Source organism: Bactrocera neohumeralis, chromosome 2, assembly GCF_024586455.1.
Source record: "Bactrocera neohumeralis isolate Rockhampton chromosome 2, APGP_CSIRO_Bneo_wtdbg2-racon-allhic-juicebox.fasta_v2, whole genome shotgun sequence".
NCBI lineage: Eukaryota > Metazoa > Arthropoda > Insecta > Diptera > Tephritidae > Bactrocera > Bactrocera neohumeralis.
The window spans coordinates 2756710-2779281 of record NC_065919.1 but is presented as its reverse complement, the minus strand read 5'-3'; the positions used below and the strand labels follow the sequence as shown (position 1 = coordinate 2779281).

The 22572-nt window shown below is 36.5% G+C and overlaps 1 protein-coding gene across 1 annotated transcript in view; it reads right to left on the bottom strand.

The window, feature by feature from the left end:
- Positions 1 to 4971: 4971 nt before the first annotated feature.
- Positions 4972 to 22572, bottom strand: part of LOC126751689 (uncharacterized) — an 85487-nt gene continuing 67886 nt past the window's right edge. The window contains exons 10-13 of the mRNA XM_050462147.1: positions 20297 to 20448; positions 19240 to 19355; positions 13447 to 17065; positions 4972 to 5944 (exon numbers count right to left, since the gene is read on the bottom strand). Of these exons, the coding sequence (XP_050318104.1) occupies positions 5911 to 5944; positions 13447 to 17065; positions 19240 to 19355; positions 20297 to 20448 (3921 nt within the window). The 3' untranslated portion in view covers positions 4972 to 5910. The remainder of the gene's footprint in view (positions 5945 to 13446; positions 17066 to 19239; positions 19356 to 20296; positions 20449 to 22572) is intronic.

Below are 22572 nucleotides of genomic sequence, written 5' to 3'. Positions count from 1 at the left end.
TTTATATTAGTCATATTTCATTTTCAATCAAATCTTATTAAAAAGTATTTTCGCTTTTCATTCACTTATTATTTATTTACACTATTCTGAAATTATTCTGTGAAGTAAGCTGAACAGAGATCTCAGTTTGCCAGCTGTTTGCTGTGAGATTTGAAATTAAATTTCAACCATTCAATTAAACGGCTTAAAATAGCTAATCACAAATCGAAAATATTTTTATTGTTAATTATTTACATTTTATATTTCCCTATTTTACACACAGCTTACTCGAGTTTATGCATAATAAGTATTTAAAAATAATTTCATTTGAGAAACTAGCAATATTCCATACATACCGTTAATTACAAAATTACAAATTTAATACTTAATTAGGCAATTTGGGTTTAATTACAAACATTTGTTGATATGGTTATGGTTAGCAAACATGGGTGCTTAGTTATTCTAAAAATTAGCTGCGGTATTAGATTACGTTATAAAAAATATATTTTGTCATTTGAAAATTAATATTAAATGTGACTGGTTGCAATTTGTGTTGCTTTAGCATTGTTGGTTGTCATTAAAATTATTTGTGACCTCAATCTGGTATAAATTTGCGGGTAAATTAATTTTTCACTTTCTACCATATATAGCATAGCGTTAGGCGCGTAGCAGCTAGTCTTTGCGGGTCAAATGAATGAATAAATTATGCAATGACAATAGTTCAAGGTAATTAATTTTCAGCTCATATTTTGTTGCCACATTATGCTGCATAATATGCATTGAACTATTTGTGCAAACTATAGTACATACATAGGGGCGGATCTGGGGGGGCGGGGAGGCGTCCGAACTGAGGGAGAGTTCCCCCACCTACAGCATTTGCGAGGGTCTCCTTCACGTACTCTGCACTTTGCCATCCAAAAATGCTAGCGCTGAACGATCCTTTTCTTCTTCGCGCCGAATCACGACTTGGCTCAGAACAACGATGCTCCAGAAAAGATTGAACGGCTTAGCACTCCTCAACATAAACTAGGTCATTACTGTGGAATCAGAAGAAATAATAGAAAAATTTAATAAAATGAGCAAACACCGTATTGATTTTGTGCTGTGAATTAAATGTTGAAATATGTATAAGTTCAACATTTCGCAAATCAATTACAATCCGCCCCTGACATACATAACAATTTTCGGTATCTAATCTAATGATGTGTTCGCATAAAAAAATTGGAAACAATTTTTATTTTCAATTTCTATTCATATTATTGAATGCTATTGATATAGTCAAGCTGGGACCATGTAACAATTGTGGAGTATAAATATGATCTTGAGATATAAAGAGGGTTGACTAATTTAAATCGGTAATTCTCTCACGCAATTTCTTGCATTGTTTTTACCTTTGATTTCCTTTTCACATAAAATTTTTTTGACAGGATAGCACATTACAAAAATAACAGGCAGCGAAAAGATCGTCTTGTCTTGGTTTGTCGGGCTTAAACTCTAAACTTGTAGAAAATATGAATGCAATGATTTTTGGTTTCACGTTATATGAGAAAACACAAGTAAGAAATGTAGCGATCTGAATTCATTCACTTTTACTTTTAAATTTCCAAATGTGTGAACCAAAAATGACATTTTCTGAAAAATCTGCCAATGTAGTTACAATAGTAACCTTGTGTAAAAGTATTAATAACTTAAATTGTGTCACTTGCCTATCCATTTATGCACAAAAGTGCCTCGGTTGAAAAAAATATTGGAAATGCTGATAAATATCATCAAGGGTTCATTGGAAATATGACTTACAAAAAAATGTTGGCGAAGAATGTCGTTGCAAAATGACTTCAAGGTAAATTTGATGTTACAGCGCTATGATTTTCGTGTGGAGTTTCCAAAATGTTTTAAAATTCGACTTTTTAGTTGCTCTACGATTTCGATCACTTTGGTGTCTTCTATCGGCCGATTTGTGATTTTTCGTATTGCTTAACTTGTCAGCTTTAATCTCTTTCCCCATTTTCTCTATCAATTTCGTCGAAGAAGCTGGATGATTGTTTTTTTCCGTGCTTCAAACACAGTCGCGTGCACCCCTTATACATTACTGTTTTCTATTAACTCTCAAGACTGAAACTTTTAAAGCATGCAGCAATGTCTGTCGATTAAATTTTAAATCGAATATTAATACACTATGTATGAAAACTCAAAAGCTCAATATAATTTTTTTTATTGTCTAACTCATTACAACTAACCTCGAATCGCTAATTAATGATGTAGATTAGGAGTGGATTTCATAATACAAATGTGTCACTGCTGTTTTTGTTTTCATTTAATTTGTATTTGTAATTAAGTCCATATGTTCGCTTATGTTTGGGTGATTTGATAAAAGTTTATTTACTTTTTCACACCTGTGCGAGGTCTCGTAAATTAAACTGTAGTCGGCAAATGCAGCAAACATCCACTTTAACTGTATCTATGTATTTCGCATATGTTTATATTTATAAGCCTGTGAACTGCAAATGAAATTTTCTGTCAAACCATAATTGAATTCGTTTAAAGTGTTTTTATTACTGGTGTAGTTTTAACATTTTGGTAAATATTTTTTCATTGATGGCAAATATTATACACTTAATTGCGTTTAAGTGTAATTACATAGATACTTCGAGATAATACTTTGTCCATATGCATAATTTGTTTGCTTTATTTTAATGTAATTATTTCCATACGGAAAAAATTCTAAATTGAGTTGCGGTGTGTATGTGCAAATATTTTATATAATGATTGGTGTTTGGTTGCTGGTGCTGGCTTAATTTTTTGATGTAGTACAAAAAAAAAGTTTATTATTAAGGTTGCGAGTTTAAACTATTGATGTACAGTATAGTGTAATAAAAAATGCTTGTAATTATTATTTTTTTAATTTCATAAAATTTGTCTGTTTAATAATGGAAAATTATGGAATTAAATGAATGTGTTGGTATTTATTTATTAGCAAAATTATGGCAGCTCTTTAAATACCTAAGAAGGCAATAATTTACTTTTGACATGGAAATGTTATAGCCATGATTATAGAAAAATCGAAAAATTCCTCGAGAAGCAGTTATTTATATAAATAACTGGGAACTTTGTCATAAAAAAAAAACTTTTGTAAACAAATAAATAAATTTTTAAATAATTTTCGTTTAATTTGTGTGAATTAGGATAAATTTGAAAAATCTTTCTGAGTCAAGGGCTAGCCAAAAGCTTTGAAATTGAGCTCAAACCATTTTGAGGGCATCAAATGAGGACTATTTTGATTTTTTGGGAACTCCGGCTAAGGAGATTATACGAGCTACATCACTTACTTATTGAAAGGATTATAAAAATAGTTCCAAATGCGAAAAATATTCACAAAAAACTTTATGAATACAAAAATCTTATCCCGTTGGATTAATATGATAGAAAATCCGATTTAACTTCTTTAAGCTGCCACTACTTTACTGCTCTTGAACGTTGGTGCTAGGGTGCAGTGCAGTTTACAAAATGTGGAATTACATTAGTGAAGCTACTTTTATATAGGCTTCAAAATTTTACAAAGTATGTTTCCAAATATGGTAGAAGCAATAAAAGATATACTTTTGAACAAAATTTGCAAATATGGTATATTAAACGCCGAAATAAGTAAGAAATAACGACTGCAAATTTAGCATACATTTAAGAGCTAGAGGATAACAAAAATACGTACTCTCAACTAGTATGTGATCAGCTGTCTGAAAAGATAAACCAGTAGCCTTAATAGAGGTGATGAAATAATATGTGGGTTCACATTTATAACAGAGAAAGATAGAAGTAAAAGGTAGTCGCATTAGTTGATCGATACAGAAGCCGCAGTTAACAACGAAAATAACAATATTACCAGATACCGCAGTTATTAATAGAAATAAAACAAGAAAAAACGTTAACGTCGGCTGCACCGAAGCTAATAAACCCTTCCCAGGTGCATTTACTTTAGTAACTATTATTGAGTTTGCTGCACCGAAGCTAGTAAACCCTTCACAGGTGCATTTCTTTTAGTAACTATTATTCAGTTTGTATGGCAGCTATATGCTATAGTTAACCGATCTGAAAAATTTCTTCGGATATTAAATTGTTGCCTTAGAAAATAATCTCTACCGAATTTCGTGAATATATCTTGTCAAATGCGAAAGTTGCCCATACAAGCCCTTGATTCCAATCGTTCGGTTTGTAAAAGTTTCCGATCTACAAGAACATTGTTGCCTTGAAAATAATCTATATCAAATTTTTGAAGATATCTTGTCAAATGCAAAAGTTTTCCATACAAGAACTTGATTTCGATCGTTCAGTTTGTATGGGTGCTATATGTTATAGTGGTCCAATATCGGCAGTTCCGAGAAATAAGCAGCTTCTTGAAGAGAAAATGACGTTTGCAAAATTTCAAAACGATATCTTAAAAACTGAGGGACTAGTTCGTATATATACAGACAGACAAACAGACATACAGGCAGACGGACATGGCTAAATCGACTGAGCTCATTTATATATATACTTTATAAGGTCTCCGACGCTTCCTTATGGGTGTTGCAAACTTTGTGGTAAACTTAATATACCCTGTTCAGGGTATAAATATTATCAGACAATTAAACGCATCCCAATACAGTAGTTCGAAAACCAAACATAAGATCTTGTTCGGAACCTCAAAACTGCTTGATGGTATTGCTGTATAACGATTTTCACTACTTTAACTATTACTATACTATATAGGGTATTGTAGTAATTGAAGATTATAAACAATTGTGTATCACTGCGGGCTGTTCGCTGTCAACCGACTATAGTCTCCCGCTCCATCTCAATTAGTCAAATCTTAAGTCTCTCTTTCTTGAGGTAAAAAATAGTGCTCAGTTAACGTTTATGCCGCTTTGAAACAGCTTTTGTGTCTTCAAACCGTGTCAGTATTTTCACTTTTTGCTTACCAAGGGTTCTTCTTTATATTAATGCAAACATACTAACATATTACATTATTATTATATTTCATAAATTTTCGTTTTATTAAAAAACTTAAATTTTCTTGCATTTTATTGCGTATACTGATAAGAGCATTGTACATTCCTGTTTTCATTAAATAGAACAAGTATAGTGCTTACTTAAACTAATACAAATTAAAACTAAGGTTTTGGTATTCAAAAGCATTAAGACCGTCGTTTGCAATTTCTTAAATAGATTAGGTGTTGTTACCTCTTCTTTTAATAACTATTATATTGTAGTATAACATTCTTATGTCTAGATAAAGTCTAATTTAAGCATATAATTTATGAGCTGCATAATAATTAAGGGTTATAATAATTTAGTTGATTTCTTATATAATAATTAATTCTAATAATGGCTACGTTCAAACCATACCTGAAGAACTATAATGATTTTCTACCTCCTACCTATAAGTAATTATGTTGCTGCTTTAACCGAAACTTATAAATACATAAACGCTGCTGTGCAAATATAATATGTGTTTGTGTATTGTATATACGTGCATGTAGCGATGACAAGTAATTGCTCACACTCACGCTTGATTTTAATGTGCAAAGTTTGTCTTCGTCAATTTGCCGCTCGACTGCTGCATACTTTGCACTGAAATCATCTAAGCTAAATATTTTACGCACAAACACATACAAACACTTTTAGACAAGACTACATTTATCCATTGTTTTGGATTGTATTGTGCGGTTCCATGGTATGGCATTCATGGCGTATACGTAATTGCATTAAATGTAAACTTTGGTTAAACTTCTTGGTCCACACACTCGTTTCGTTGCCAACGACACAATTCACCTGCTCACCAGCCATTGTTGACTTATCTGCACGTTGTGATTGTTATTTTTCGTTGTTTGCGCTTTTGGTGTTATTATTGTTGTTGTGTAAGTCTTCCGTACTCATTTCATTGATTGCTTGTTGGTATTAAATTTGTGTTGGCCGTTTGGTGCCACTAATCCTGTGAATAAATATCATAGTTATATATACTATAGATATTTGAAGGGTTTCAGTCAACGAAACTTGTAACAATAGCAAGGCAAAAACAAATACAACGATATGTAATGGTAGCAAAAACACAATTGACTATGTTTACAGACAGTATTGTTTACTTATATACTTATTCGTTGAAGCAGTTGGTATAAGTGCTTCTCATTCATGCACACAAATATATAAATTCACTTACGACAGACGCATACATAGACAATACCGACCTGCCTAAATGACAAACTGCCAAACTGTCTCTTATTAACAATTGCATGTATCTTGCCTTCTGCATTGCTACTCAAACAAAGCTCATTTCACTCACTGTCAGCACCAATACATTAACACACATATACTAAATAGACATTACGCTTATGCAAATACATACATAAATAGCAGCTACAGATTGTACTGCCTTGCAGCTGTTGCTTAGATTTCAACAAAGCAAATTACTACAGAAATTATTTCCAGCGCTTGCATTGAATTAAGGTATCCTGATCATCATTAGTATCTAATTTCGAGAAATTTAAGCAAACAAACATAGCTTGCCTGTATGGCCATTACCAATAAATTACCTTTAGCACTTCTGTGATGGGATTTATATGTAAGCGTTTTTGACTTGGTATGTAAGGCAAAGCAGATTTATTTATTACAACAGACTTTTCCTTTGAAAATTGAAGAGATCCAAACAGATCATTGTAAACAGAGTTGGTTACATTGAATATTTAATCCTACTTAAGCTAAGTATTTCACTTTGTTATTTTAGATAGCCAGACACAGGAAGGCAACATTTTCATCTAATTGATAAGTTTTTGTTACATTCCGACTACGAGAAGAGCAGCTTTGGCAATTTATTAAAGTTCTATTTATAGTTGATGCTTAAGTTCCCATGAAATTTGTAGAAATTTAGTAAATTTGTTTGCATCATAAAAAGAGCGATGCAGCTGGTGTTACAATTATATATGTAGTAAAACTGTCAGCAGCAAACCACGATTGATGAGTAGTTGCCGGTATAATAGACATCGCTAGTATGAGAAGAAGGCAGCTAAACTGAAAAGTCCACGGCCTACCATAGTAAAACTCACTTTTTGGCAAAATTCGTTTTTTATTGAAAACTGGATTTGTTCTTTGCTTCAAAGTCGGCGATCACCTCTTTATTCGACTAACCAGCGTTCTTTTGAGACCTCAGTAGAGGAGCTACACTGGGGGCCAGATCTAGTGAATATAATGGAAGCGGAAGCAATTCGAAGTATAATTCATGGCTTTTTGCCATTGCTACATTGACTTGTAACACGGTGCGTTGTCTGGGTGAAACAGCACCATCTTTTGTTTTTCAATGTGGCCGTTCTTAGGCGATTTCGTTCTTCAAACGGCCCAATAAAGCAATGTACTCGTAATAGTCGCTGTTGATGTTTTTTTCTTTTAAAGGTAGTCAATAACAATTATTTAGTGCGTATTCCACAATAGAAACGTCATAATCTTGCAAGTCGACTGTTGCGTTTTTTGACGCTTTGGAGCGACTTCTTCATGTGCAGTCCACTTGGATGACTGTCAATTGGACTTCGGAGTAGAAAGATGCCATGTTTCATCCATTGTCATACATCGATGCTAAAACTTGGATTTATTATTCTTGAATATCTCCGAACTCTGCTCCGAACTAACAATTTGATGCACATGTTCCGTTTATATCTTTAGAGTGCCTGATATCTCGAATAACTTCCCTTTACGGTCAACCAAAATTATTTTGTGGACTCTTTTGATGTTATTTTCGGTAAGAACCTATTTGGTCGCTCACTGTGTTCACCATCACTTCAATATTTTTCAAGGTTAGGGTTAATTAAAAGTCATATGGATTAAATTCCAGCAGCGCCCTCTATATGTAAGTTCGGAAAACTATCAATTGACCTACTATGCTCCATTTCCTTAAATCGTCTTTCTTAAAATCGACAATTTTAAAGATATCTAACACTTTTTTACTTTAACACCTTAACATCATGAATTTACATGACCTAGTATTTCACATATTTGCAGTCTTTCAGCAAATTAAATTTCATCAGTCCTCACGTTAACGCGCTAATGGTGACCTAACAGCTGTTTGGAGAATACTACTATTGGAAAACTGTGGCAGCCTCAAATATTAAAATTACTTTGGCGGCCAATTTCATTTGATTGCTTCAACTACTCCCCCTAGCTTAGTTTTTCAATTTACCTCGAATTTTGTATTGAAAATATGTTATACATTTTCTTGTAACAGTGCTTTATATATCAAACTTCTGGCTGTTTCCCGAGTCAAAAGTCACCTTCAATTTTACCACTGCAAGGCCTTGTTTGTTGATTTTATGCACGTTACTCAAGTTCTATGCACACATTTAATCACCACACCCTTTAACGGCACTCATTTGTGGCTTAACAAAATTAAAAAAGATTCCAGGCGGCAATTCCCGCAGAGCACAATAACAACAATAATAGCGACCAACTGTTACTACTCTTGATGTATGTATGTAAGTACTATGTCTGAAAGTAGCAGAAATGCTTATATACATATCGGAAGGATAGCTAAAAGTTGCAACACGGTACGTGCAACTTGACCCAGAGATTTTAATTTCCATGATGGATTTTCAGACTATTGTTTGTTCTCTTCTAAAATAATTATTTTTTGCCTTCACTTGTAGCAAGCAAGCGATTCGTTTATTGAGGAACTAAAGAAAAATACATATTATGCTGCTGACCGCAGGTGAGCCAAAAGTTAAACAGAAATTTCTAATAAAGAGAATGCCACAAAAATTTACTGCAAACAGAAATAACTTAAAAACACATTTTGTAATTTCTACAACTTTTGCACTACCAATATTCATTAAATGCACACTCGACCTAGATTTTAGTGTTGGCCAAAGAAAATGAAATTTTTTCATTGCAAAAATTGCAAGAATCTTAAAGTTTTTATAAAAACCTATAGATAACTATAAATATATAGATTGTTATACTGGGTGCGCCATACTTTATGTTGGAATGTAAAAACTTATCTTTTTGAACAATTTTTTCATCTTTTTACTAAGTGGCCTTCATTGATAAGTTAGCGACGACTTCGAAAGGAATACGTGCTTTGAGCTCGTAAATTGTTTTATTACCGACTGTTTTGATTTCCTCCTGAATAATTAAACAAAAAGAAGGCAGAGCGAGTTATACCAGGAAATCTTTGTACCTAGCCTATGTACCATCATTTTGAGATCAGTCGTCCTGGGAATTCTTGTTGCAGAAAGAGAGTATAAATCAGCAGTAATCAATACTTAAGGTCCGCCGATCCCATGGAAAGGAAATGATATGTAATGGCTATCGACTTAATATTAGCGTTTTGATGCTAAACCAATTCAATCGATTAGTAATTATCAACGTGGTGCAATCCTTTCAAATCGATAGAAAGTGCACCCTCTACTCAGATATCACGTATATTTTGCTTAAACAATTCACAAATCAACCTTTTGTTATCACTGTTTTTGATATTTATATATGAAAATATGCATATATATTTTATTATCCATCCAACTCTTTACGTTTTTCTTAGTTTATTTCATGTTAGTGTGGCTGACAGCAAACCGCCCTGTTGTCAAGCCCACCAACCACTCAAAAGGATACATAAATTATTTCGGCTTTTCTTCAAGTGTTTGAAGAGATTTAAGAGAACTTGCCACAAGCATTATTGTAAGCTGGTAAATATTTCTACAATTATATCAACAATGTGGTTACGGTGTTTTCTGGCAAGCTCGGTTGTAACTAAATTCCATACGAATAATACAAAAGGTGTAGGAGGAGACAGAGCTTTACTGGGAGTTTGATGTCCCTAAATGCCAAATAAATGATTTAATTAGTCATCTAATTGAGTTGAAAGTTGCAAAGTAAACTGAAAGTATTCCAAGTGTTGCAGATTTGATATGGGTATCGGTGGCAGTGTTTCTCTCAGCTTAATTACAAGAATGACATGATGATCTGTGTATATTGGGTAAGTTCAAAACTGCTATTTAGACAGCAACAAATCCAGCTGAATGTGGCTACTAATTTGATGGTGATTAATCTCTGGGGAATCAGGCTCTAACTAATGCAACAGTTATAGTTTGTGAGGCGAGATGCTCAAGCAGTTGATTAAGGAAAATTTTCAAGCTGTTGAGATTAAAATATTTTCAACATAGATATTAGAAATAAGATAGCTTACAAGAAGGATTCCCCGAGCCATTTATTGTCTCCGTTTATTTCTGTACACACTGAACCCACTGTACTCATTGCATTCAACATAAAATAATTCTCAATTTCTTGGCAATGCTTTAAGATTTAATTCCCGTCTAATGACAAAAAGTTTGCTATCAATGCGTTGCTTTAAATAACTTTTTCAGCGCGCACGCTGGAAGTTTTTCGTTAATGCCCAAAGTTTGTGATGTCCAACTGTGTCATACAAAATCAACAAATCCCCGATTGCTGCGCGCAAATCACTTGAAATTCCCATTTCAACGGCAAACAAAGAAAGATTCAATGTAAAAAAGTTGGAAGGAAAATTGCCCACTAACTCAATATGAATTGAGGAATATTTTCGATTCTTTTTTGTTTATTTTTGTCACACAAACACATTTAGAAAATTTCGGACCACTTGGCATACAACCATAAACGCTGGCATTATGAATGTTCGCCAGCAATTTTTGTTGAATTTGGTAGTCATTTTGGTGATTTTAAGCTGGCTTATAATGTCGGAAATTCAAACGTTGGGCAAACAGACAGAGACGTTGAGGTGAACGGGTAGCTATTTGGAGCGAAATATACCGCGTGAGGAAACTTGCTGATGAGAAGACAATGTATGGTAAATTAAAGTGGGCATTTTGAGTAATTAAATGTCGAGGAAATTTACTAAAAATGTTGTTTCTATGATTGTAATGGATTTCGCTATTTTACTTGTGAGAAACTGCAAACTTCTGAGTTATTACTCTCTACTGTCTAATATTTCCCACAGAGCGTATTCATTTATACGTTATCATATACATATATAAAATATTAAACTCCTTCGAGATGTCAATAAATGGACCCATTGAAAATTTATGAATTCAAGTATGGAAAATATTTGCGAGAATAAATATAGAGCGAAAGAGATGATAAAGCCAAAAAAGGAGGAATAAAATGAACCCACAGCAAAACTATCAGAAATAGTTGGCAATCAGCAGACTTTGCTGTTAGTTATGACTTGGTGGGTAGACGGCGGTTAAGTTGATTAGGTTTGTGTTTGGTTAGGCAAGCGAGGCGGTGAGCGATGTGTAGCTAGAAGGCACTCGGCTGCAAAGTTGGATCAGTAAACGGCAAGTGTGTTGAGTGGTTCGCTTCGGCTGACTGACTGAGTTACTTCGTGACTTAATGACCAACTAACCGACTGACTATCTGGCTGCCTTAATGGTTGGCTAAGGACTGACCGACTGGCAAACCTGTGGATTTTTTTTAGCCAAGTTGACAAATTTAGTTGACGTCATAAAATTTTGAATATTGCTTGGGCAGTGGTTGAGAGAAAAGAAAGTAGGCACGATTTGTTCCGTCAATGCTGCTGGCAATTTGCGTCAATCGATCGAAGTAAGCAAACAGAAGGTTCTGCACACACACGCAAAACCTAACACGAACAAACGCTTATCAATTTCAAGCATTCAAGCGAGACACACCCAGTAATCATTCGCAGTCATTTGACTGTCACAAGCGCCAAAAATGCGAACAAACACACAAATTTACACCAAACACATGCACAGACTGAAATATGTATGAAACTATTCGTATGTAAGCACATATATACAGATAAAAATATATATTAAAGTATGCATTTCAATTTCACATCACCACTAGCAAAATAAATATACGATTGTAGTATGCGTAGCAAACGGTTGTGAGGCGGGACAACTCAAGTCGGACCAGCAGCAAAGTCAACATAAAATTCCAACAACAATACACAGTTCAGCAACTGCTCAACTGACGAACCGCAGCAGCAGACCGTGTGGAACAATAACCGGCGCTCTGCGGGACCAATAGTTGTGGCGGCATTTGTGTGTATACTTTTGGTTTCCGCTCCGGAAACCACTGAAAACCAATTTACGAAATAACATAATTTTGCGAAAAATAAATTTTGTTTGCTGTCACAGCAAAATTCTGCAACACAACGCAACTATTTGCCGCTATGTATGTATACGTAAATATTTAAATATACTTGTATATATTGTAAGGGTGAATATTTACAGTTGCGCATGTGTCGCGAGCGCTCCTGCCTTGCATATCAGCACGTTGTGAGGACGCCGCGCCATATCATCAACGCATAAATGCTCATTCTCGCACAAACTATGCAAAGTAGCCAAATAACGATAAAACTTTCCAAAAAAATACATATTTATACAGAATATTATATAGCTAAAGTGACAGGCACAAGCGCCATTGGAGGGTGCAACAAACTGCAGTGGAACCTTGCTAAACAGCACGCGTTGTGAGGAAACGGAAACTAAATCGATTGAGCTCCAGAAGTGCGCTTTTATTTTGCATATAGATGACTGCTAAATGAAGTAATAAAAGTACCGCTAGGTGCTACTAACCGGTAAAGTGGAAAAGATGTTGCGACAAGAATTCAGTTTTCCTAACATGACTCAACTCAGAAACAAGAGAAACCTTCAACTTAAAGTCGAATGGGTGAAAGGAACAATATATTTGTGAAGGCCCTTATCTTTTCTGGGATCGGCTAGGTTGTATGGCAGTTAAATGGTACGATCTGAGAGATGATGAACGGAGACTATAGCAGTTTTTCGGATAATAAATTCGTGAACATATCTTATCATAGTTTTATAAGCAAGTGCTTGGTTTTGATCGATCAGTTTGAATGGCAGTTATATCTAATTAGGACAGATTGACAGGGACAGTGATTTCTTCTTGGGGAGAAAATCATGTGTGCAAAATTTGAGATTGACAACTCAAAAACTGAGGTACTGAGGCCTCTGACTATCCGTGAGTCGGTCATGGTTAAATCATCTCAGCTTGTCACGCTGATTAAATATGCTAAGATATATATTTCAAAATGTATACTTCGTCCTTCTGGTTGTAACAAATTTTGTACAAACTATGTGTTCGCTGTTCAGAGTACAGAAGAACGCGTATTTTATGATCAAATAATAAAATAAAATTCTTCGAACAAAAAAATACTTTTTTTTTAACCATGAACTATTTTTCCCGATCTCGATACTAAATATTACTACAAGAACCGCACTTCTGTGAAAAATATTAAAACCAAACATCGAGTTGGTAAACATCAGGAAAGGCGATACAAAAAAGACGGTGAGTGAAAGCAGATCACCAATATGCCGCACTGAAGGAGTATAGTGTAAGCGAACTCAATTAATTTCACAGCATGCGGTGGCATGTTAGATGCGGGCAAAAAACTGAATAAATTGTATACTTAAAGCGGGAGTTAGTTGATCTTATTACTTTTGTTGCAGTTCGGTGCGTACAGTGCCCGTGGACGACGACGACGAGGCAGAAGAGGACGTGCCCGTTGCGGTAGAGGCATTTGATGATGCTGTGGAACCTGAGGACGACGTCGAACACGCCGAGGACGCTCTGGAATCTGTTGAACGCGCTGACACTGAACTCAGACAGGAGTCACGCAAACTTGCCTGCCTGCTGACACTGCCGCCGACTGTTGATGGTTTCTCTACGCCGGACGCTAGAGCTGCCTTCAAAGGCTTTGTTTGCGCCAATTGCGCGGAGATGGCATCTGCTATTGTCCTGGTTGCGGTTGTCGTTGCCGCTGCCGTTGTCGTTGTCGGTGTGGCTGACGTGCAATTGACAGGTACGCGTAACGCTGCTGCTACTGTTTTTGCTGTTGCACCGTCTACGCCATGTTTTGTCAAGGCTACGGTCGCTACGCTTTGTTGTCGTTGCTCGGTTTGCTTTTGCTCTAATCGTTCTTGTAAGCTGCCTGAGCAGGCGGCGCTCGTCGGCATTTGTGGCATGCATGTGAGTGGTACTGTTGCATCGCCTGTTTTACTTACTGTTGCACTTATGTCGTTAGCCGTGACAGGAGCTTTCTGAACCACTGCTGCTGTCACAGATTCCATTGTTTGCTTGCTCATAGCTGTCACCGGTTTGTCGACGCCAGTGTTTGTCAATTCCGTTGTCACTAAACCGGTTGTTATTTTAGTAGTTGTTGCTGCTGTTGTTGCTGATAGCGAGTTAGCTTTAGCCTTGCCATCAAGCGCACTTGACTTCGATGTGTGATCGTGTGGGTGCGCCAAAGCGGGAATAACACCTATCGAAGGTGGCTTGATGTGTGGTGAGGGTGTTGCTGCTATTGTCGATTGCACACTGGGAATATTCTCATGTGACGCTGTCAAATTCGATTTCGCTTTAACTTTCGACTTATTGGGTTGTGCATAAATGTCCGTAATGCCAGGAGCAATGGCTGTACCGCTATTGTTGTTGTAACCCGTTGTTTTCATTACATTATTGCGTACACCACCACTTTGATGGCCTGCCAAATTCATTAATGTAGGTGTAATTAGTGTCGGTGTCAATGCATTTGCCATCACCGCTGTTGTCTTGCCTTCACTTTGTGTGGCTGGCAAATTAGTTGGCTGTTGTATCGCATAAATACGCTCGGTGTGGTGTGTTCGTTTCGCGTCGGTTTGTTGCTGTTTTTGCAGCAATTTGTCTTCCACTTCGACGGCAATTGGACGGCTTTCGAAGCTTTGCAAACCCGCACTTGCACCGTTACTTAAGAATGTCGTCACACCGCCAACACAACCTGACGTCGTGGCGTTCGGCTTTGTGCCGATTTGAGAGTTGGCCGGCGTTAATGATGCTTCCGAGGAGCTATGCATAAGTTTTGTTGCTGCTGTGCCCGTTACCTCTTCCGCTCTGGTGCTTGACAGGCTATTAAAGGGCGCCTTGTCAGTTGTGGTGAGCTCAGCGCGCTTAAGCGTCGAGTAATTAGTATCGCCACCAGCGCCCGCCTGCGCCTTCGGCTTCTGTTGCGGCACTATGGGACCCACTATAAGTGTATTCTGCGTGATTGGCGGCTCGTCTTCCTCCTCGGCTGTGCAATCGTGAGCCAGCATTAATGGCGATGTGGTGATATTGCTGCTATTACGACGCGTCGAAGGTTTCCGTCCCAGCGTGGAGATTGTGCGCGGTGGCGGAAGTGGTGGATAACGTGCACCGGTATTGGCACCAGCACCTAGTGTGCTGCTGAAGTGCGGCAGAAAGCTATTAGGCGGCAATGAGTTGCGTTTATTAGTGGTACGCAGGTCCAGCGTCATGGGTGGTGAGTCATTAGCGTTTGCATGAAATTCGATATTTGCATTGCTTGTTGGCAAAACCTTGGGATAATTACGACTTTTGATAACTTGTAGTTGCTGCGCTGGTGTACGACAGACGCTGGCCATCCCACCATCTTGATCATCATCATCGCGGCTGGTCACATTTACATCCTCACCCAGAAAACTGGTCACCTTTTCATTTTCTTCAATGGTATCGCATATTCCACTGTAGTAGTGCTGCATATCAACTGGGTCCGAGTGTGAGTGCGCGTGCTGCGCGTTTGGCATATATGGCGGCAATTGGCCCTGTTGTGGCAATTCCGCCTCACACGGCTCGGTGGCAGCTGAATGCTGGCGGGTAAGCGCATAACGTGTGCTATCCAAAGAGTTCTGCGGCGTGAGCAAATCCTGATCGGTTACCTCTACCTCCTGGCAGATAATTATGTTGCGCCCATCTGACTTTAATTTGTGCACCTCAATCGGCTCTTGCTCCATTACGCTGCTGCTGCGTGCCGATGGTGTGGCATCAACAGCGACGCTCACTTTCTGCGATCCCACTGGCTGCTTGAAACTGCCGCCGGCGCTGCTGCTGCGCAGTGAGGAAAACGTGGGCGAAGAGGATTTTTTCGAACCACCCTTTGAGCTGTCGGCACCACCCCCACCAACACATGCTTTTGCATCCGCAGCGGCGCCGACTGCAGCTGACATCCAAGCGCACACCTTGGTGTGTGTGTCCACGGTGGAGGTGCTCAGTTGTCGTGTCATTTGAAAGCCATTAATCGGCGAACGTTCCGTTTTGACCGCTTCGTAAGTGTTCGATTTGCGTACAATGTCCAGAATGTAGCTCTCATCGCCGTCATTTTGCTTCGAGCGCTTGAATTCATCGTCCGTGGTGCCGTCGTAACTGAGTATGCCGCCCAGTTTTCGTTGCATTGAGTGCGCTTTCTTCTTCCTCTGGAGCAGGAATGTTGAGTAAATGATGACATTAAGCACAATGAACACGGCAATCAGCCCGATGAGTAGTTGTATTGTCGTCTCTGATTTGGCAACTTCCTCTTTGTTGCCAGCGCTGGCTTCGTCACCAACGGCAGTGCTGCTACCCGCATCATTACCTGTGCCACCACTACCATCACTATCTACACCACCTCCACCACCACCACCAATACCATTGTCATACTCGGCAATTTCCGCTCTTGGCACTCCATAAATTGCACTGCCGCCAGCCAGCGTTGCGCCACTGCTAACACCAATTTCACTAAAACCACCCAAGTCATTTATTCTGGGCATCCCACTGCCTCTTCTCATGCCAGCTAGCCCACCCAGTACACCATTTGCGGCCATCGCATAGATTTGTTCGTCGTTCGCTTGTTTCGTCACGCCAAAAGTCGGTGGCGCATTGTACATATTCTCTGCAAAGGTATCGCCAGCCGCGTTCGCATCGCTTGCAGCGCCGACACCATCTTTGTTACCACCTAATTTCCATGGCTCCTGTAGCAGTAGTTTCAATGTGCGTACTGGGTCCTCGGCACCATTATCACGTGTGCCAAATTGACTCATGTGCCCGGTTATTACTTCGCCCCCACCATGCCGCTGCACCGGATACGTATGCTCTGTTGCAGCAGTGGCACTACTCGTACCAAAGACACCATCGGCTCCATTGTACAGGGTTGTATGCAAATACGGCTGCCGTTGTATGTTTGCAATTTGGTTCAGTTCATCGGGCAACTCTTTGTTCCAAAAATTCATATAGATTTGTCGGTACTTATAGCCAATCGTTGGTGGTATGCCTGCGAATATATAATGAAGAAATTTGTCAGTGCCGCTATGTATTTTTGTATGTATGTATGTATGTGTGTAGAGGAGGTATGAAGTAGAAACGAGTTGATTCAATGCATTGTGCATTGACTTAAGTGAGTAAATGGCTCTGTTTTTTGAAGAGCTATTGCATTTGTGCAAGGTTCATGAGGCGTACTCCACATATAGGTTTTAAAAACCAAGCCGCGTTATATGGAGTGCTCTTTATGTTTAGCACTGTTTTTTTTATGTAAATTCGATTTTATAATTCAAAATATTCATAAACCACTTTTACTCAAATAACTCAAAGGCAGATGTCTGGCATAGGTAAGCTCTTGGTAGTGACTAAGATACTGATCTTCCAGTATACGATTTTTAAGCTGGATCAGAGTAAGTAAGCAAAGAAATATTTTCCATCTTACTTGTGACGAAATGAGAGAAATGATTATTTAAGTTGCTGACCCAGGCAATATTAAGAAAGTACGAAATTGTTAGCATCTGGGACCTCTCCTTGCCTGTAATTGATTTTTTGCAGACCAGACCAACATAACTTAGCATAAAGTAAGTTATTTATTTGTTGAATGTATAAGACCATCCTGTAGTTATAATTATCGAAGTCTTTTCCAAATTATTTCGGTCAAATGATCAGCGAATTCCCGATTTGAAAAAGTATTGTGTTTTATATAAACTATCCAATTTGATAACTAAATATATTGACAAGAATTATTAAGAAATCAATTATCCATTTTTTAAGATTCTTGCATTCCGTTTGTTATAAAGAACTTTAGTTAACATTTTTTGAACATTTTACTTAACGGACAGAGTTTCCCACTTGTGTTTCAATGGGGTTCGGAGCTGTATACATTTTTTAAAGTACGGAATGATATTATTTGTAGAATAGAAATATACAGTAGCTATTCTTGAAGGCAAATATTCGTTACGCACAGAAATGTTTTGATATTTAACATCTGGCGATGCGTAAACCACCAAATGGTCAGTTTATTGGTCCTTACATTTTAACTTAATTGTTCGAAATTTAATTTTACGAAAATATGTTCAAGCCAGTTATATTCAAAATTCCAGCTGTTGCATATTTTGCATGGAATGCTCCCATTGCCATCCTTTACCCGCATACACCAACACACAAAATCAACGTAAGCTTGTACGAGTGTGCGTATTCGCCTGTGCGCACTTCTTCGAACGAAAATCAAATTGAATTAAACGGCTACCAATTAGTGGAATACTTTTGCTCGTTACGGTGCACAAACATACGTTCGCACACATATTTATTGCTTTTATTGCTTTAATAGGCAGTTGATGGTTGCGGCAGTGGCTGAGAGTCTATGGAGCGCATAGCACGAGTACATAGACACACACATTCATATTTATGTAACTGTCTACACAGCCGTGTCCTAGACGAAGGCTAGAGCTCATCGTCCTTTTTAGGCTTTTATAAATCTTTATTAATTTAATGGGCTTTTACGGCTACATTCATAAATAGCTTATTACATAAACGATACGATTTGCCAACGCGCTGCGCTCCCTGCAGCCGAAAGGCTATGGATATTTTATTGAGAGCATATTAATCTCATATTGCTTTTCCTAATTATAACAATTTATTTAGTTGCTACGTTTTACATTGTTTTGCTTAGTATTCGGAACAAAAACAACTAGCAATTCAGTAATTTCACAGTTCACAGGTTATATTAATGAGATTCCTTAGTTTCTAATTAAATTTTATAATAGCATTGCTGCAACGTGGAGTCTATTGTGGCAAGGGTTAACTAATATTGATCGCTATTGATGAGAGATTTAGATTCTAGAGCCCTGAATGGAAAGCTTGAGCGCTTATACCTATGCTCCTTGGCTCTAAGGAATGAAAGATGGTTGCAGATGTTTGCAAAAATATTTCGACAAACATTGGCACTCGCAAATCAATAATTGTTAGTAGGTGCTTGGTGGTCCAATTGTTCTTCCATTCTCTCGAAAGAGTCGAGCTTTTTTGAATAGGATTAGTTCCTCAAAATGGTTTGGAGGCTAAAATCTAAATATAATATGAGAAATTTTGAACAATAATATTCAAGCACAGTTTCAGAACTCTCATCACACTCGACGATCTACTCCACACAGACAGTAAAAGGCATACTATCTACTATTACCAACTCACCAATATTCATATACGATTGCGTTCGTTTATTAAATTCCGGCCAATCGAGATCATACCTATCCCATTCCAGCGCGTGCAAATTGATGAAACTTCCCTTCCATGGTGCTTTCGGATTTCTGTGGATAATAGAAAATAATAAAATAAAATAAATGCTGGAATTGTCATGTGAAACTATATAAACAATTATTTGGTGATGTGCAATCTCGGCTATGCAATCAACTTTAAAGGTCATGAAAATTCACTTTCTACTGGTCGGATGGTCGGGCCAAGGAGCAAGTAAAAATAAAATTTAAACGAACATTTTCGAAACAAAATTGAAATTCATTCCGGCTTGTATAGAAATATACAAAAGTATAAAACTTTATTTCTATTGCCACTAGCAGTCGTCAACACTACACATATATAGTACGTGCTTACACAAACACACACTGAACAAAGTCGCTTGCATATACTGAGTAAGCACCGTAAAGCTTTTTCCATTGCAGTTTTGCACACATTTGCAGTAAAAATTGAATTTGACTGCATTTGCAAGATTCGCTTACGCAAAGTCCATTACGCACAATGGCCCGAAGAAAACACTTGCGCTTTTATTTCGCAATATCACAATTGCAATTTTGCTAAGTCACAGCAAGATTTAGTTAAAATGCTATAACTGGATTTTGGGAATAACATTTTCATAAGTCCATATAGGCTAAAAGTAATGTAAGTATTTTCAGAAGTAATTTTTGAAATGGTTTTAAAAATAGTTAATTATATGACTTTTTTAGAAATAGCATGAATGGCGAATAAATGAACACGGCTGAACCTGAACGAACTATTTCAGATTGAGTCTTAGAACTCAACTATTATAATGATAAAACTTCACGATTTTTCTTTAATAAAGACCATATCATCGGCGTAATCATGATTATTAGATTTACAGATAGGAAAATATTATTGATTTCCACTTTTCATGGACAACTGCTTCAAAAATCCCAACAACATAGAGATACATTCCATAAATGCGCCTAGAAACTTTAAGAAAAAATATCATATATATATAAATTGTCAAACTTACCCAGTCTTCGCAAAATTGGTCCAGTATGTCATCACTGCTTCGGAGAGCAGCTTTTCCTGTGCGCCATACGAATTGCTGGGAAAGGGACCAGCTGGTGCAAGTGGTGCACCGAAAATGAAGGCCAACTCTTCACCCGCAATGCTATGTGGCAACTGTAAACAAATATGTGACAAATTAAAGCAAGACAACGAACAATAGATTATTTATTTTTATATATTATACAAATAAATTTATAATTTTTAAAAAACAAAAAAAAATTGGGAAAAAATTCGATACATTTAGCAAATTTTATTTTTGTTCTGTTTTCATCAAACTAAAATATGTGCTTTTAATATTTTAATTTATTCTATTTTAATAAGCAAATAAATTGTAATAAACTAATAAAAGTTCCCAACCTAAATTCATTACCAAATACCAAGCAATAAATTTTTAATGAATTTCTAAAAATTCTTGTTGAAATAATTTTAAATTACAGCATTTTCGAACTTTGATGCAATAATAAATAAAAAACGAAAACAAAACTAAAATACTCACAGAAATAATATAAAGCGCAGCTAAATATTTCATGAAAAATAAATAAATCGATGGAGTTCTCTCGTGGTTCGGTGAAAAATTGTTTCCTCTCACCTTTCAAATCAATTTACTACCGGAAATTGTATAAAAATGTGCAAATTGCTTTATTGTTGTATGTGTATGTGCGTATCGCATGCAAATGCTTTCCGTTTTATTTTAATTAGATTTGGAAACGATTTTTAAATATTCATTCTAATTTACACTCAATGCAGAAAACTATTTTTATTTGCCACAAAAATGCATGATAAGTCTATGTATCAATGCGAGACTATGATTTTAGCAATTAAATTCCCGTTATTTTGAGAAAAATGTGTACTATGCTTTTATTAAAAATATGCAAAATTTTCGCATAAGTATCAAATATATATATTTTTTCAAGCAAAAATGTAGTTAGATTTACTTGTATAAAAATGTTGCTGCTCTTTCACTAAAATTAGTTTATTTGTTAAATTTTAGTAGAAAAGTAGGAATTCTTAACATTTTTACGAAATTGCTTACTATATAGATATGTAGCGCAGGTTAATTGCAATAAGCTTAATAATTTTGTTTCCGCTAGAATTACGTTATTCTAAATTGGCACATGCAATAAAAAAAAAACAAATTAATTGGTAATAAACCATAGTTCTTCTATAAGTCAATTCATAAAATTTCCATCTGTGTGGTTTTGAATCTTTATTTTCATAATTTTAGTTTCTCAACATATTTGCTCACGCCCACATTTCGTTGCTGTTTGCCGTTACATTGAACGAAGAACTGTTGGTATATCAATGGGAAATCAACAATAATTTCCGAAAGATTTGTTAAGCTTATATTGCCATAAAAGTGTGTCTGTAAGTCTTGCCATGTAATCGCGAAACTTTATTAAAAATATTAAGAATTCTTAAATACGCAGGACAAATCTGAATTCTAAACTTCTTATTAAAACAGTTTTCTTATTGAAAAAATGTTTAAAAGGGTTACTAACACAATCACGAAACATTGTGTGTTAATTGAGGCAACTTAGCTCTAAATTGATGCATTAAGCGAAATTCTTAGAAATCCCAAATAAATAAACATACAATTTCTACTTGGATTATAATTTAATGGCCGCGTAAATGTACACCGTCCGCCAGTCAGAGTTGTTAAAACTCTTTTCCCAGACACGAAACAAAGTTGCTTAAATTGTACATTTGCGAAAGGTATTTTTTGTATTTGTATAGGGTGCGCCATAATTATGTCGTCATGTAAGTAACTTTGAAAAGCAATGATTTTTATGTTTGACATATTTTTAAAAAGCATTCAGCTTGGTTTCTTTTTCGAACGAAACATCAGCTAAGTAACCGATTTTATTGACAACAGAGAAAAATGGTTTTTGATGCGCAGGACATAGCCTTTTCGAGGTCCTCGGTTGCAATGATTTCTGGCGTAAAATTATCTTCTTAAAAAAGTCCAATTAAGGAAGTACTAGTATAATTCAGTATTTTGTAGTCCGATGACCGGGTATTTTTGTTTTTTTTTTTGTTATATGTATGAATGGTTGATTCGCTGTTGGATAAGGAAAATTGTGTAGCTTGTGTAATTGTGTATTTTAAGTCAAGCATATTAAAAAAATTCAGAGCTTTTACTGGCTTTTTGTTCCATTATTTATACCTTAAGTTAGGGTCCACCCTATATTTTAATAAAAGCAAACCGTTACTACTTTCATGCATTTCATTGATATTCTA